The sequence below is a fragment of the Paramisgurnus dabryanus genome, chromosome 24 (assembly GCF_030506205.2).
Source record: "Paramisgurnus dabryanus chromosome 24, PD_genome_1.1, whole genome shotgun sequence".
Lineage (NCBI taxonomy): Eukaryota > Metazoa > Chordata > Actinopteri > Cypriniformes > Cobitidae > Paramisgurnus > Paramisgurnus dabryanus.
Genome location: NC_133360.1, coordinates 24,096,856 through 24,112,815, shown reverse-complemented (window position 1 = coordinate 24,112,815; position 15,960 = coordinate 24,096,856). Strand labels below are relative to the sequence as shown.

At 37.6% G+C, this 15,960-nt stretch overlaps 1 protein-coding gene across 1 annotated transcript; it reads left to right on the top strand.

Moving 5' to 3' along the window:
- Nucleotides 1–4,222: 4,222 nt before the first annotated feature.
- LOC135740969 (sialoadhesin-like) lies at nt 4,223–14,762 on the top strand. The gene is made up of 8 exons (XM_065259567.1): nt 4,223–4,269; nt 9,894–10,241; nt 10,315–10,527; nt 11,889–12,212; nt 12,689–12,898; nt 12,996–13,104; nt 13,342–13,396; nt 13,490–14,762. The coding sequence occupies exons 1-8, from the start codon at nt 4,224–4,226 to the stop codon at nt 13,670–13,672; spliced, it is 1,488 nt and encodes a 495-aa protein (XP_065115639.1). The 5' UTR covers nt 4,223; the 3' UTR covers nt 13,673–14,762.
- Nucleotides 14,763–15,960: the final 1,198 nt, after the last annotated feature.

Genomic DNA, 15,960 nt, shown 5'->3' with positions numbered 1-15,960 from the left:
ATAGCTTATGGGATATTTTGTCCTTTAAGAGCCGACAAATAACATCGATCATTTCCACTCTTGTACAAGGCCGCGGTCTCTCTGGGACCTTCAGCCCACCAGGAAAAATTATAAATGGAGTACTAGATTGAAACCTTTGATACTGTACATGCAGATAGCATCCAAGACATAATCTATTAAAGACTTCTCTCTGTATTAATTTCGTGTAAGAAGGCTGTGTCTTTATTTCTTGTTTGTGTATGCATCGACTTTTTTCTTAGTTAAACTGTTGGATGGATGCATGAATAGCCATCTTCTGTGGTAAGTCCTTACATTAAAAAAATTTTTATGCAAAAGCGAAGTTGTAAGATAAGGCAACATGCATGTTTATTCTGTTTCATGTTTATTTCGTTTCGTTTTGTATAGCCCTTTTTATTTTTTTATTTCTGCACCCGTTGCAACTGCGAGCAGCAGAGCAACCTGCCTTCGCTTTTTAAAAATAGTATGTGTTGATAATAAACGTTTAAACTAACATTGTGATATGCTGAAAATATTTATTTAAATAGTTGTTATTATAGGCAAGTGTTGATTTAAGAGGCTCAATTCATCATACATGTCGTCAACTTGCTGACGGCCGCTAACCACTAGTTATCATAAAAACTTTAACAAGCAAAAACTGCTCTGAAATGTAAATAAAAAAGAAATATAACTATTTTGCAATTTAAAACAAAACTGAACTGCTTTAATTGCTGCAAGAGTACAGCTGTACACGCTGTGTAAGCAGTTATTTTTTGCTATTTCTGCGGATTTCTTTTGCAAAATCTATGCGGAATTTTGCAGAATGATTTAAAATGTTTTAAAACGATCCGAGAGAATGTGAGCTGTGAATATTACAAAACAATAAAATATTTTATAACGTATTATACATTTTATTAAAGGATTATCCTGAATTAAACTGGACCAACATGAACCAACAGATAATGGATAATGTGCTTTCACGACCATAGAGTTTTATATAATATATTACTGTCTACAGTGTAACAGTAAAAAGAAAAGGCTTCTCATAATAATTGTAGCGTATATAGCAAGATAATTACATCAGTTTAACAACACAATGTATATATATTTATCTTGTAAACGGATTTGAAATAATAAATAATTGTCGCGTCACGTAGCAAGAGAGACGATAGAGATCTCATTAATTTCTCCGCAGTAAGTTTTATTTCAAATTCAAGTTTTACATATTAAATAGACTATTAAAAAGTTTGTGCTGCTCTCATAAAAACCTCACAGCAGACAGCACTCACAGACTTCTACTCACAAACATACGCGATGCAGTAACTATATCTGCGGACACAGATTCCTAATGGGGAGAATTAAAAAGTTCGGACTCGGGTCGGACTTGGGCTGAGAATTCTGGGCTCTACTACTTTTGCATCAACTTGATTTTAATAATTTAAATGAGGAATTATATTTAAAGAAGAACAGACAGAAGCACTTTTAGTTGTGAGTTGCATTTAATAAATGTTATTTTCTGGGCTGTTTCTGATTGTAAAATTATTACTTGATAATATTGTTTAATTTATTTAAATAATTTTAGCCATTTAATGTTGCACATACGCTGTAAAAACACTGGATTTACTAAAAAATATAGACAGTGCATCGTTTTTGCATCCCCTTTTTTTAGTAAGTTTTACTAAAAAAAAATTTGCAATGGGGCACTTAGTAAATCCAGCCTTTATTTTTTTTAATGTATATTGGGGGGGGGGGGGCCTCAAACCAGCGTTAGCCCAGGGCCTCACAAAGGCTTAACCCGGCACTGTTTGCAGATTATGTAAAGTAGATCGGGCCAGAGCTAGTTGAACACTATCCTTACGGTGTCTTTCCACTCACGTCTAAGTGGAGGAACGCCCCTCTCTCCTCTCAAACTCTTCCAACAGACAGCCATAACCATATGTAAATTAAATCTTCCTACCTTTTTTTCTGGTTAATCCGGAACGTCACCAAAGAATGTTTGCCCACGCGTCCTCCACCATTAACTGTGAACAATGAAATTCCCTTCCATGATTTCTCGATCGTTTTGCACGTCAAGCTGTGCTGCACACAGTTTCTCGCTGACGATCGGTAATAGTTGATGAATTAAACTTTATCCAAAACCTGTCGGGAGTAGAGAAACAACTTAATCTCCATTTAAAATGTTTAACAAACACTTTTCTTGTTCGGGCTTAAGTTGGCAAGTGCCGGTTCTCCACAACAGACCAAATAGCTTTCTGTGCCTCCATGTCCACTACAAACTACAACCGTACATTCTGCGCTTAGCATCTACGTCACGGCTCTCAGCCCGCCCTCTGTTCGTTGATTGGACGGCCGTTTTGAGACCGGAGGAAAACGGTAAGAATGGGAGGTATCTCAGACTGAGTACAGAAGCGTAATGAAATTTAGCGGTAGTACAAAGTCTGACGTAGTCAGGCTACTAGTTGCCCACAACAATATTTGAAGCCCCCCCCCCCCCCCCCCCACTCAATACATTTTTCCACATAAAATTAAATAGAACTTGTAATGACAACAGAGATGTATATTCACTACTAACATGGCAAACATCTTGATTTTTTATTGTATTTTTTCACACCAATATCAGTAAAAAAAAAAAAGGAAGAAACATAGACTTAAAGTGAGAACTTCACAAACCACTGCTGCCAATTAAAATCAGCCAACTCCACAACAGTATGTGAGTATATTTAATATTTTAAGTGAAAAAAGCATGTTTGTGGTCATAACAGTTGTGTTTTACTGTAATTATAATTTAACCTAAATGATTCAAATCAAATTAAGACAGAATGATGTGATGATGAAAAGAGAGGAGATATGTGCGTCTGGTTTCGTCGACACAACACGTTCACGTATGACACACCTGTGTATCCTCGCTCACAACTCCTCTGAAAACCTCCTCACTCCTCCATCCTCAGCTTCTCGCTCTGCTATTAAACTTTTGAAATGTCCTTCATGACTGAGTTTGAGCTTTCTGGGTTGTGGCTTGGAGGACGGAGGAGTGAGGAATAAAAGGCAACATGAATCTAAGAAACACTCAGAGTATTTCCTCTTCCTCTTGATCTTCTTGTGTTACTGGCAGCTGTAAAACACATTGACATCAACAACTGTGCTGGAGTTTGGAGCAGCGATATGAAAATAATTTATGTGTAAATGTGCACAACTAAGTAAGTTATGATTTTTATTCTTTTCTTACGTGAGGTTAATTTAGCTGTTCTGTCAGTGTGTTAAACATGGCAAAAATATTGTTCAGAGGATTGAAAAAACAAAAAGTGTATAATATTTATTTTGACACTGAAATTGTATTTATTTTTTCTAAAGAGTTTAGCTCCTTTTACTGAACATTTACTAATAAAGAAATTGATTCATTCGGTTTGTGTTAAGCTGCATTTACAGTTTAAGGGCGGTTTCACATTCGCACTTTGGTGCACACCCGGGTTCGATTGACGTCAGAGTTCGGTACGTTTGGATGATGTGAACGCTGTCTTCCGAGAGACTGAGTGAGTGTGTGTGTGTGTGTGTGTGTGTGCGTGTGTGTGTGTGTGTGTGTATGTGTGGTCAGGTTTATATTATGTTGTGGGGACGTTTGGTCAGAGAGCAGAGAGATGATTTCTGAATGCATCCGCAAAAATTGACTTCGGCGGACAGCCCGTTGTTTTCGAATAGACTTTAGAATATTTGCGGCAGACAGACGCAAGTGCGTTTCTGTATTATTTCTTTGAAAACAAACACAAAGAACAGAAGAACAGAAGTCAAGCAAGCAATTCTATGCATTTTGGCACCTTCTCGTTTACAGCGGTTGCCAAGCAACATGAGTATGCGCTGCCTGCAACTTGTTGATGCAAGCATACTGCGGTTCGGATACAAAAATAATATGTGAACACAGTCCATCGGGGCAGGGGGAGGGGGAGCAATCGAACTTGGGTTCGGACCAGGCAATCGCACAATGTGTGAATCCGCCCTAAGGCTGTTGCAAGTGTTTGACATTGGCTTTAGTAAGAAAAAGGAAGGAAGTGAGATCAACAGCTTTTTATAGCTATCAGCTTATTAAACAAAATCTTAAACACCACTGCTGCAACTTAAAGTCCACAGTATATACTGTATGTATGGTTAATATTTTAACTGAAGTTGAATTATTGGAATAAAATGTTATATTAGCATGTTTGAATAATTGTGAATTTCTTTAAAGTGAAATGATGAACTCCAGACTCTCATCTCTGATCCTGCTGTTACACATTCAAGGTATGAACACTATTGAGTGCACTACAGTTTAGTTGTTGTTGGAGCAGTAGATGTACCAAAGCTTTCTTCTTGACCCTTTTTAATCGCATTCCTATAGAAGAGAAATGCATCCATACAATAAAGTGCAATTTTGGTAAATTAATCTTTCTGGTTTGGATGGACAGAACCCAGGCGCAGACAGGTATAAACTTTTTAATGCTCCACTGTGTAAGATCTACTCCCATCTAGCGGTGAAATTCTATATGACAACCAACTGAATATTTCTTTCTAGCTCCCCCCCATTCGAAGCGCGTTTCATGCCAAGGTTAACATGGCTTCCAGTACAAAGCAAAAGCAATGAAAAATAACTTTTTTTGTTATTTTTGCCTGTGATTGTTCATAGCACACAGATCATTATATGTCCGCTTTAAATCACATACAAAAAGCAACCATAAACGTAGCTTAGACACTCCTTTTTCATCGAGGCGAGGAAAAATATCTTAGGGGCTGTTACACCTGGTATTAAGATGTGTTTTCATCAATCAGATCACAAGTGGATGAGAGAGACGCATCACGTTTAGATTACTCCAGATTACTGAGGGGATGGTCTGTGGACGAGTCCCTCTCCTGTCATTTAAACATGAGCGAGAGTAATGACGGATTTAAATGGATGCAAACTAATATTATGTCAGATATTATGTCAGAGTTCACTGCTTGTGTTGTAAGTAAACATGCTACACAATGTTTTGTCCGTGTATACTGTTTTTAAGAGCTTTCTCTGATATTTCAGCGCAATTTCTGAAATAAGATTGCGCAATTTTTATACGTTTGTAAAATGAAACTAATGAAAGACGCGCAGATCAGCCGCTTTAGTTTTATCAATGAAAGGCTGTACACCGTATGTTCACGCTAGAGATCAGAAAAGATGCAAAACATTGATCTCAGTACCTCAGATTACATAAATGGGCGGAGAGATGATGTATGGCTCTTCAAACACATTCAACCACATGTGCGTTTACACTAACAAGACGTAGTGTTATGCATAACCATGCTATAGTTGGCCAAGGAACTATAAAACTTCGAGTTTACACAATAGACTGTATTGATTTAAACGAATATGCTGAATTACCTGTGGAGAAGATAGAAAGCAGGCAACTTCGGTGTCCCTTTGCGACTTGTTTTAATGTCCTCGAGAATAGGTCTTCAACAGGCTTTCAAGTCTGGCTCAAATCAAAACGTTAGATCGCGAGATTCTCACTGTGTGTGGCTGTTGTTCAATACGAAGGCTTTCAGCCTACACTAACTGAGCATTACATTCGCAGGTCATAAGCATATTACATTAATTTACAATTAACTAAGAATAATTGTCAGCTTTATAGTTGTTTAAGGGACACAAGACAGCATTTTTATGTCAATAAATAATCTTCGTAAGTCGGTATATGGCTAAATGACTCAATACAGGACGAATGAAGACTCTCTCATCCGTCCCTACGGCCTGTAGGAAGAATACCCCACTTGCAAGTTTGCTGTATCCGACCCGCCGTCCTTCAGTCTCGCAAAGTCTCAGATATTGCGAGAAGCAGGATCAGTTTACGGCAAACAACTCGGAGGTATTGTAAACCAGAAGTGCACATGGAATAGCGTGAGCTTAATCAGATAGCGTCTACTTCAAAATGCAAATGCAAAATCTTTCATTCTGGACGGCAAGGGCAGTGACTGTAACATTGAGCATATGTAAGCAATAAGGTACCTGAGGCAAGTGCTGTATCGTGAATAAGTAACAGATGAAGGGGTTGCAGGCCCTTCAGCCGTTACTTATTCACGATACAGCACAGCCTCTCGTACCTTATTGCTTACATATGCTCAATGTTACAGTCACTGCCCTTGCCGTCCAGAATGAAAGACTTCCAACTTAAACCCATTGTGCAAGCTGTCTCTTTAGTACCAGGTGGTTTATTTACATGTTGCTGCTGATTGGACTGCAGTTCTGACACACCCACCAATTTGAAGTTGGTCGGATTAAGATTAAAACCTTAATTTTGCTTTACTTAAAAAACAGTTAAGTTTACAGTACAGTATGTTAGTGTTGTAGTCAAGACCACCTAAACCGAGACCAAGTCATGACCAAGAACAAGATAGGCCGAGACCGAGACAAGACCAAGACTTAAAAAGGGTCGAGACCGAGTCAAGACCAAGACAGGCAGAGACCAAGTCAAGACCAAGACTATTGCAAATCACTGCATTAAAACACTTATGATAAAATGTGGAATATGCATAGGATTAGGCACTTCTTGTCTGTGTGTGTGTGTGTGTGTGTGTGTGTGTGTGTGTGTGTGTGTGTGTGTGTGTGTGTGTGTGTGTGTGTGTGTGTGTGTGTGTGTGTGTGTGTGTGTGTGTGTGTGTGTGTGTGTGCGTGTGCGTTTGTGTGTACCTGGTAATTATCACATTGTGGGGACCAATTGTCCCCACAAAGATAGGAATACCAGTATTTTTGTGACCTTGTGGGGACATTTTGATGTCCCCATGAGGAAACAAGCTTATAAATCAAACAAGATGATGTTTATTGAAAATCTAAGATACAAGAAGGGTTTTTGTGATGGTTGGGGTTAGGGAATGGGGCAGGTAAGGGGAATAGAATATACAGTTTGTCATGGGCGTCGGAACCATTATACGTGGGTGGGACAGGACCCACCCACTTTTTAAGACCAATGATAATGGACCCACCCACTTTTTCTCTAATTTAGCGCATTTGTCTGTTCACTTATCAAAGCGCTGTTAGTCCAAATCCATTCCACTAGAGCAGGGATCCCTAACCTTTGCTTTTTTTACACCGCGGACCCGTTTCAGCTTTTAAACATAATTCGCGGGGGTGAGTGGACGCTGAGTTGCTGTTTGAACAAAGTGCTGAAAAACCTCCTTTGCCAAATGTTTTAAACAGAAGTAAATGTCAAACAACCATGCATTAAGAAAATTAATAACTGCTTTATTTATAGTATATTTTCTATAGACGTGTAAAACCATATTATAGCGGATTATTTTACTTTCATTGTTTCACGAGTTTGCCTGCCCATTTAGTCTTAATAATTAACGGTAAACGAACTTAGCTTGGTGTTCTTAAAGGCAGCTCAAACCTTAGGTCGGACTCGAGCCCCAAGTTCAAGACACAGAAGAAAAAAAGAGGAGATGATGAGGAGAGATGCCAGAAGAATTGCGTCTGTCGCGGAGGCACAGAGATCCCGTTTAGCTTTTAATGATAATTAACACAGCACTAAATGTGGTTCCTTTCAAACGTTAAAAGTGTAGGCTAATCGTTAAAATATTATTACTGCTGTAAAATAGTTTATTTTTATTATGGTCCCACGATCGCTGGATAATTTTCAAGTTTTTTTTTTTTACAGAAGCCTGCAATTACTTTTCATTTGCGACATGAACGTCCTCACGTAGGCTATTGTTATTATTTGCGAGGTACATTTGCAGATAATTCATAAAGTCATACCTCTGTTTAATCGATTGTGTTTTAGAAGTACACATGCCCAAACTCTTATGACAGCATTGTTTCCCAACAGATACCATAAAATAAAGTGATCTCATTTCCAGAATCTCACATTTATATTTCTCTAAGAGAGAGAAAGAGAAATTGGGTATAACAAATAAAAAAGGTATACAAAAGTTGTATCAGTTTACCTTCATTCGTTTTTCTTACCTTTTATTTCCTCAAAATAAAAAATAAACATTGTAGCCTACTGTCAGCAGAGTAGAGAAAAAAAATGACACAGAGAAAGATAAATGAAACATGATCTGTCATTATTTGCAAAATATTTAAAGGGCTATTACCAGAATTTCGACCGTAATAGGCTACTGTCTTTAATTTAATAAACGCAAATGTTCAGGCTAATTAAAAGGAAACATGAAAATGTCATCTATTGCAGTAAATGTATTTTTCGGGGGGGGGGGGGGGGGTTATGTGGGGACCCACCCACTTTTCATATGCTTCCGACGCCCATGCAGTTTGTGTGGTATAAAATGCATTACGTCTATGGAATGTCCCACAAAACATGGAAACCAGAATGCGTGTGTGTGCGTGTGTGTGTGTGTGTTTGTGTGTGTGCCATCAGACAAGTTGAAAAAATAATCAAAGGCATTGCAGATATGTGGGAATTTATCTTTGTCTATAAGCAAATAAAAGTGAACAAACACTAAAGAGCTGAAATCGACTTTTTTTCTGAACTGTCTTTCCATGGCTTGCCATCCACTTAACACAATGCAGGTGTTTTTAGTAATAAAATTAGAGAAATTGTCATTGGGAGAAACTTAAACAATGCTTAAACAATGCCAACATCATATGCCAAAACTGAATAAACTGCATAAAATTAATTAAAAAAATAAAATTAAGTTGTGATGTGCACTGCAAAACAATGATTTCAAGAAAAAAAAATCTTACTATTTTTGTCTTGTTTTCAGTAAAATGTCTAAAAATTCTTAAATTAAGATGCTTTTTCTTGATGAGCAATACTACCCAAGAAAATAAGTCTAGTTTTTATATCAAAAATATCAAATTTAAATGAATAAAACGAGCAAAAAAATCTGCCAATGGGGTAAGAAACATTTTTGAACCTTTTTCTTAAAAACTAAATTCAAGAAAAAAATGTGTTTTATGCAGAATTTGATATTTTTGGTCTAAAAACTAGACTTATTTTCTTGGGTCGTTTTGCTCATAAAGAAAAAGCATCTTAATTTAAGAATTTTTAGATATTTTTACTGAAAACAAGACAAAAATACCAAGATTTTTTTGCAGTGTGCCATCAGTTGTGGTCTTGACCAGTCTTGAAATAAAATTCAGAGTCCTCTTTGTCTGAGACCGAGTAAAAATGCGGTCGATTCCAAGACGAGACCAAGACCTTTAAAAAGTGGTCTTGAGACCGGTCCTGAGACTGAGACCGGTCTCGAGAACTACAACACTACAGTATGTTACAACTAAGGGATAATGTAGAGGCAGCCGGTAGTTATCGGGAAATAAGCCCCGACAGTGTGATCAGGACCCGACGCGAAGCGTCTACTTGCCACATAAGAAAAAAAACTGGACATGAATATGAATTTGAAACATTTTATTGGCATATTTGTTTTAAATTAAAATTTGTATCCTTCCGCGAAACTTTGCAAAGATGCATGATAAAATGATCTTAATACCTTATTAAGATCCTCTGCTTCATACTTGTCTGTCTCCATTTTTTTCTCTTTTAGCCAGTCTTTGAGAAGTTTTAATGCCCATTCTGTGTGTTGGCTTCGTAGCTGTCATGCTCTATTTTGTCAAGTTCAGTCTCAGTAAGCTCACTGTGTCTTGTCGTTGTTCGTTCTTCTATCCACTGTTTAAATGTTTTGATTTTACCGTACATGTTAATGTCGACATTTTACATTGTTAATTGTTGTTGTCCAGTGTTTGAAACAAGATGGCGCCAAACAGTAGCCTAATCTTTGTTGGTGCGGAGGGATTTTAAACATACAAGTAGTACCGGCTATGCGTTATTACTTTGGAGCGGTTATTATTTGAAAAGAACGAACCAGCAAATGTCTCAACCGACCAATTAGAATCAAGCATTCCAGAGAGCCGTGTAATAAATATCAGTATTATGCCTTTTCTTTTTCAGTGTCTCTAACATTGAACAGCTTTACTGTGACCTGTGGTGAACAGAATATTTGTGCTGTGAGAGGGGCACAGGTGAAAGTGAAGTGCTTTTACTCAAACAACAACATCAAAACTGTGTTCTGGTTCAGCCAAAAACAGAAATCAAAGTGGAGTAACAAAGATGAACCTGAAGATTTGACTTTAGATTCAGATTACTCAGGACGAGTGAAACAGTGGATCACAAACACTGAATCAGAGCTCATAATAGATGAAGTGAGAGAGAGAGACAGTGGAGAATATCAGCTCATGATCATTATGAAGGATGGAGTTAAACATCTCAGCTCAGTCACAGTCAAACTAACAGTCACAGGTACATTTACATTCTCATCAGTCCAGTTAAACTTTTTTCATTTCTCATCTAATGTAAGGTTTTGTTTATTTAGTTTTACAGGTGACGATGAATCCTGAATCTACAGATGGACGAGTAAATCTGATCTGTGACTCTTCCTGCAATCTCATATCTGAAAAGAATTACTTCTGGTACCAGAATGGAAAAAATATAAAATACAGCACAAACCTATTAGTGCCATCCAGAGGAAACACTGACAGCTATTCCTGCTCTGAGGTTGGCGAAAACACTCATTCCTCTTCTGTATGTAAGTGTGATTCAATATTCAGGTTAAAGGCTCACTGAAGTGTTTTGAAACGTGCAGCATCATTTGATGTGGTGACGTCATTTTAAATGAAAGGGAAGCAGTGTTGCTATCTATTATACACAACCTTGTGTTCACGGGGGTCTAAAGGGGTTCTGAAAAGTAACCAATAGCATTTAATTTACAGCACAGTCCAGCAAAGCCGCATTTGACAACTTGTGAGCGTCACAGTTTTATTAAAATAAAGTCTGATAGAGTCCAGATTTTAATATAAAACTGTTATGTAAGGAATAATTGATGATGGGCTGTTGAATTATTTGAAAATAATGCACAGCCAAGGTGGTAATGCGGCACAATGCGAAGCCGAGTACACAGTCTGAATCGTTTCTTATCCCCTACATAGTGCACTATGTGCCAAAAAAACTAATAAATGTATCGACAAGTGTCTCATTTCAGGCACTTGTTATTTTTAGGCAGAGGTTAAGTGCAATGTAGGGGGTGGGACACTTTAACGCCTAGAGAGCATTTGATTGGACAGGAAATTTGATGGTAAGCTGAAGTGTAGGGTGCAGTGGCGGCCGGTGACTTCTCTTCTGAGAGGCATGAATCTAAAATATGTGTTTGGAGTGTCATGTGTGTTGCTCGTCATGTCAAAATATGTGTTCAGTGAGTCATGTGAATCTATGAGCATCATGCATTATGTCAAAATAGGTGCCTGCTGCAGACGCATCAAAAGGGTTTATGATAAAGACACGCTTGCATAAAAAACTCCCAAGAAACTAACCTAACACTAAACTCTGATTATCTGGCACACACGAGCGTCTGTTTTATCATAAACCCCTTTGAAGCGTCTGCAGCAGACATGTATTTTGAAATGATGAGCCACACATGATGGGTTTTCACGAGCTACATGTTGTGCGCACTCGAAAAGAAGTCACGGGCGGCCACTACAACTCAGCTTACCATCAAATTTCCTGTCCAATCAAATGCTCTCTAGGCGCTAAAGGTTCCCGCCCCCTACATTGCACTTAACCTCTGCCTAAAAATAACAATGAGACACTTGTTTAAACATTTTTTTTGGACATAGGGTCTAGGGTGAAGTCATAGAAAATCGAAACCGCTTTTTGTGCACATGCAAAAATGTAAATTTTGAATGCTTATATCTTCTGTATGCAAAGTTTGTTTTGGGCCATAACAGCTTATATACACTGTGTCATTAACCCTAACATATTTATAATAAAGGAAAAAGTTTAATTTTGATTTCATGAAGACTTTAAAATGAAAGAGCAAAATTTTTACAATCTTGTGTTTATCTGTATATGAGTTTATTTATACAAATATTTCAAATCAATTGTTTCTTTCAGGTGTTTCTAACAGTGTCTGTTGGGGTGTGACTTACACATCTAGAAGAGTTTGTGCTTTAGTGGGATCAACAGTAGATATTCACTCTTCATACTCACATCCCACTGGGGTTACAGTAAAGAAAACATACTGGCATTTGAAAAACAATCCATCTAAAGACAAAGATCTGAGTGACGATCATCGGTTTGCTGGTCGTGTGGAGTTTGTGGGCAACACACTGAGAATCAAAGATGTCAACACGAGTGACTCTGATGTATATCAGTTCAGGTTCATCACTGACACAAATACATTTTCTGGTTATCCTGGAGTCTTTCTTACTGTTACAGGTAACTGCTCATAATAAACTCTAAGAGCAGCAGCGTATTTTGTGTTTTGTTTTCTGCATAGGATGCTGTTTTGCTAGTTGCTAGTTCTTAAATGAGAAAATAATTGAATGCATACTCATATTTTAGATTTGTCCTAAACATCACATACAATTAAACAAAACATGTGGTTGGTCTCTGTTGGACAGCTGGATAGACAGTCTATTTTTGTCTAAGTAGTCCAAAAAAATTTGCCCAGTTGATCGATGACACTCCTTCCAGCAGCTTTATTTCTTTATGTCTATTTATGTGTTCTGAGAAAAGTATAAATATTACATTAAATCTTTGCATTTCTATTCAAAATGTTTTTTTATTTCCTGAATCAAATCCATAGCCTTGGCTTTTTCATGTCATGCTCCACCAGTTGAGTTTATCGACAAACTATTTCAAGCTTAATTCTGAAAAGTATTTCATGTGAATTCTGTTTTATGAAATCTCAGGTACACAGGTGATAAGCAGCCCAAACCCTGTGATAGATGGAGAAAAAGTGATATTAAGCTGTTCAACCAAATGCACTCTGGATAACAATCATACTTACATCTGGTATAAGAATGGACAACAGGTAACAGATGGATTGAGATTATTAAACAAGCTGTACCTGGACTCAATCAACAGTGAGAAGATACAAGAGTATTCATGTACTGTAAGAGGTAACACAACATCTCATCATACATCTGACTTTAGTGTTGAATGTTTACTGCAGTTTGTCTGTAATAAATTGATCTTATTTATTTCTGAACTTGTTAGATTCAGTGTCCTCTACAGACCGAGAGAATAACACATGGTTAAAAAACACATTGATCATATTGTCTGTGTTTCTGACTCTTGCACTCATAGGAGTCCTGATGTGGTACAGGTCAGTAAAACCTTTATTTAAAATGAGTTTCAATACAGTGGGACCCTAAAGTCTGAGACCACTTTGGGATTTTGTTGTTAACTTCATTAATGTGTGCTCTAAAAGTTTCTAAACAAAGAAAAAATATGGCAAATAAATGAAGAAAACATATGTCTTGATATTTAGAATTGTGATTTATGACACTGATCATGTTAACTCTTTAAACTTGATGCATAATTTAATCTGTTTCTTTATAAGGATGAGAAGCTGTATCTTGTCTAGAAATCACAAGGATGTAAAGGAGGAGGCACAGGTGATAATGTCTGATAAAAGATTTGATTTGACACACATATATTTTAAAATGTTTCTTGTTTGTAATCTTAACTGAACTTTATTTTATCTTCAGTATGTTTCAGTGCACATTGATGCAGCGCCGTCTGAACACACACAGAAAGAAGATTGCAAAAATGAGGATATTCATTATAGCAGCTTTAATTTTGTAAATTCAAAAACAAAGCAGAAATCTCCAGACACCACAAACACCACAGAAAATGAAGATGTTCAGTACGCCGCTGTAATGTTTAGTTAGCAGACTGTTGCAATCATTGCACAAATTTGTCATTGCTATGTTGCCATGTTGTATCATTAATCCATCAAACGTGTTTGTTGTAAAGAAGAAGAAATATCACCACATCCTCCACCACACAGCGCTTCTATGGTTCAGGTCTTATCTCTCAGTTAGGTCATTTACGGTATCTTGGAGAGGTGATGTCTCCGAACCCCAACGTCTCAATACCGGGGTGCCACAAGGCTCCGTGTTTGGAACGCTGCTCTTTTCGATATACATGACATCCCTGGGTTCTGTCATTCGAAAACATGGCTTCACGGAGCATGTTGCCAGCACTGCCCGGAAGTCCGCCTGACCTTTCCAAAATGAGCATGCTACGAAGGTCCTAGTCCAAGCTCTTTTCCTGTCCAGGCTGGACTACTGCAATGCGCTACTGGCTGGACCTTCAGCCTGCACAACCAAACCCCTACAGATGATTCAGAATGCAGCAGCAAGAGTGGTCTTCAATGAGCCAAAGAGGGCGCACGTCACTCCTCTCTTTGTCAAGTTACACTGGCTTCCTATAGCAGCTCACATCCAATTTAAAGCTCTGCTCCTGGCCTTTAAAATCACCACTGGGTCAGCAGACTCAGCACCCCCTTACCTTCACTTGCTTATACAGCCTTATGTACCCTCTTAATCCCTGCGCTCTGTCACCGAGTGACGGCTTGTGGTGCCAATTTTCCTTTTTCTTTATTCTTTAAAAAAAAATAATAACCAACACTTGGCTATGTATACTGTGTTGGACTTGATGAGACTATTTCTAGTGCACTTATGTATTGCTGTTCTTGTGTTGCTATAATTGCTTCTATTGTTTACCTCATTTGTAAGATGCTTTGTACAAAAGCGTCTGCTAAATGACTAAATGTAAATGCAAAATTGGAATTTATAATATTTTTTTTATTTTTAGTTCACTGTTTGGTTTATACAGAGCCCCTAAGGTGACGTTTAGTTTCGCGTGTGCACATGAAATAACTAAGCATTGGCATTATTGTGTAATGAGACTTTATTTTATTTATGTCCCCAGATATTGGGGATGTCAGGGTGAGACATTCAGTGCATCTGGGTTTTTCCTAAGTCATTTCTTTCATTTCCTTTAATAAAATCCTGAATTTTGGTGCATAACATTTATATTGTTGTGTCTTCTACAAAACACTATTACTAACACTGAAAGTATAATTTTCTTAATCCAGCACGATGCAATGGAAACATTCACTAATGTTGGTAACTCCTTCTTCCAAACAGTTACAAATGTTTAACTATGAATCTAAAGGAAACAGAGATATCATTTTTCCATGTAATTCATCTATTTCAATCAGTAGCAAAACGATAAAAACATCTTTTTTGGGTTAAATTCTGATATGCGTTGCTAAATGACACATTGTTAATAAATTGGAAAAAAACAGGGGAAGAGACTTTCTGTCAAAAAATCATAATGTTGAACATTTTATTCTGATGCTAAATTTCCATCTCCTGATGTTTCAGCGCTTCTTAAGTCAGATATAAGATTGTCTAGGTCATGCATGCTCTGTGTGGGAGGAAGAGTTGACAGGATTTCACGGATTTTGACAAATGTGGGTAAGTTTGTGGTTTCTGTCCAAAAGTTTACGAACGTTAAAATGTTACAAAACGGCTAAACTTTGGTCAAGTAAGCATTAAATAGGATCATTGTGGTAAGAAATTATAAAAGTGTGTGCTAGTCGGATCACTGCTAGTGGTTTCAGACCGAAAGCGGTGTCGTGTTCATCTTGAAAGAGCATTCATGGTCGTTGTATAAATTTTGACAGATTCTGCACATCAAAGCTCCGTTTGATGGCAGCTAGACCAGAGGTCCTCAACCACCGGGTCGCGACCCAGTACCGGGTTGTGGACAAGTTGCCACCGGGTTGCAAGAACATCCTGAAAAAAAATGTGTATAATAGCCACATAATAGCTTACTTGGGTACATTAGACAATAAGCCTTGACAAAATTCCCCAAACCACTCGAAAGTAATTCATATGTTGTCTAGGAAATATCCAAAACCTGGTAAAAAATTTTGCAATGAGAACAAGATACAAGAACTCCAAAAGGCTTGGATAAAAAAGAAGGTTTCTGTAATGTTATCCACTCGTCATTATATTAAATCCATCCTAAAACTTGCTAGATTACGCTTGTCAACATTGCATCCGCGCCTCTTTTTGACTCCAGCTAAGCCCCGCCCACCCGCAGGCGTTGCAATGTTTACAAACTTTTAAGGGGTCTATTAGACTTTTGAAATGTCTTTCATGGC

What these genes read in the sequence shown, in the direction of transcription:
- LOC135740969 (XM_065259567.1), top strand. Translation starts at nt 4,224, where the DNA reads ATGAACTCCAGACTCTCATCTCTGATCCTGCTGTTACACATTCAAG. An exon ending in AGTCTTTCTTACTGTTACAG is followed by an intron (nt 12,213 to 12,688) that starts GTAACTGCTCAT and finishes ATGAAATCTCAG; the next exon opens with GTACACAGGTGATAAGCAGC. An exon ending in GTATTCATGTACTGTAAGAG is followed by an intron (nt 12,899 to 12,995) that starts GTAACACAACAT and finishes TGAACTTGTTAG; the next exon opens with ATTCAGTGTCCTCTACAGAC.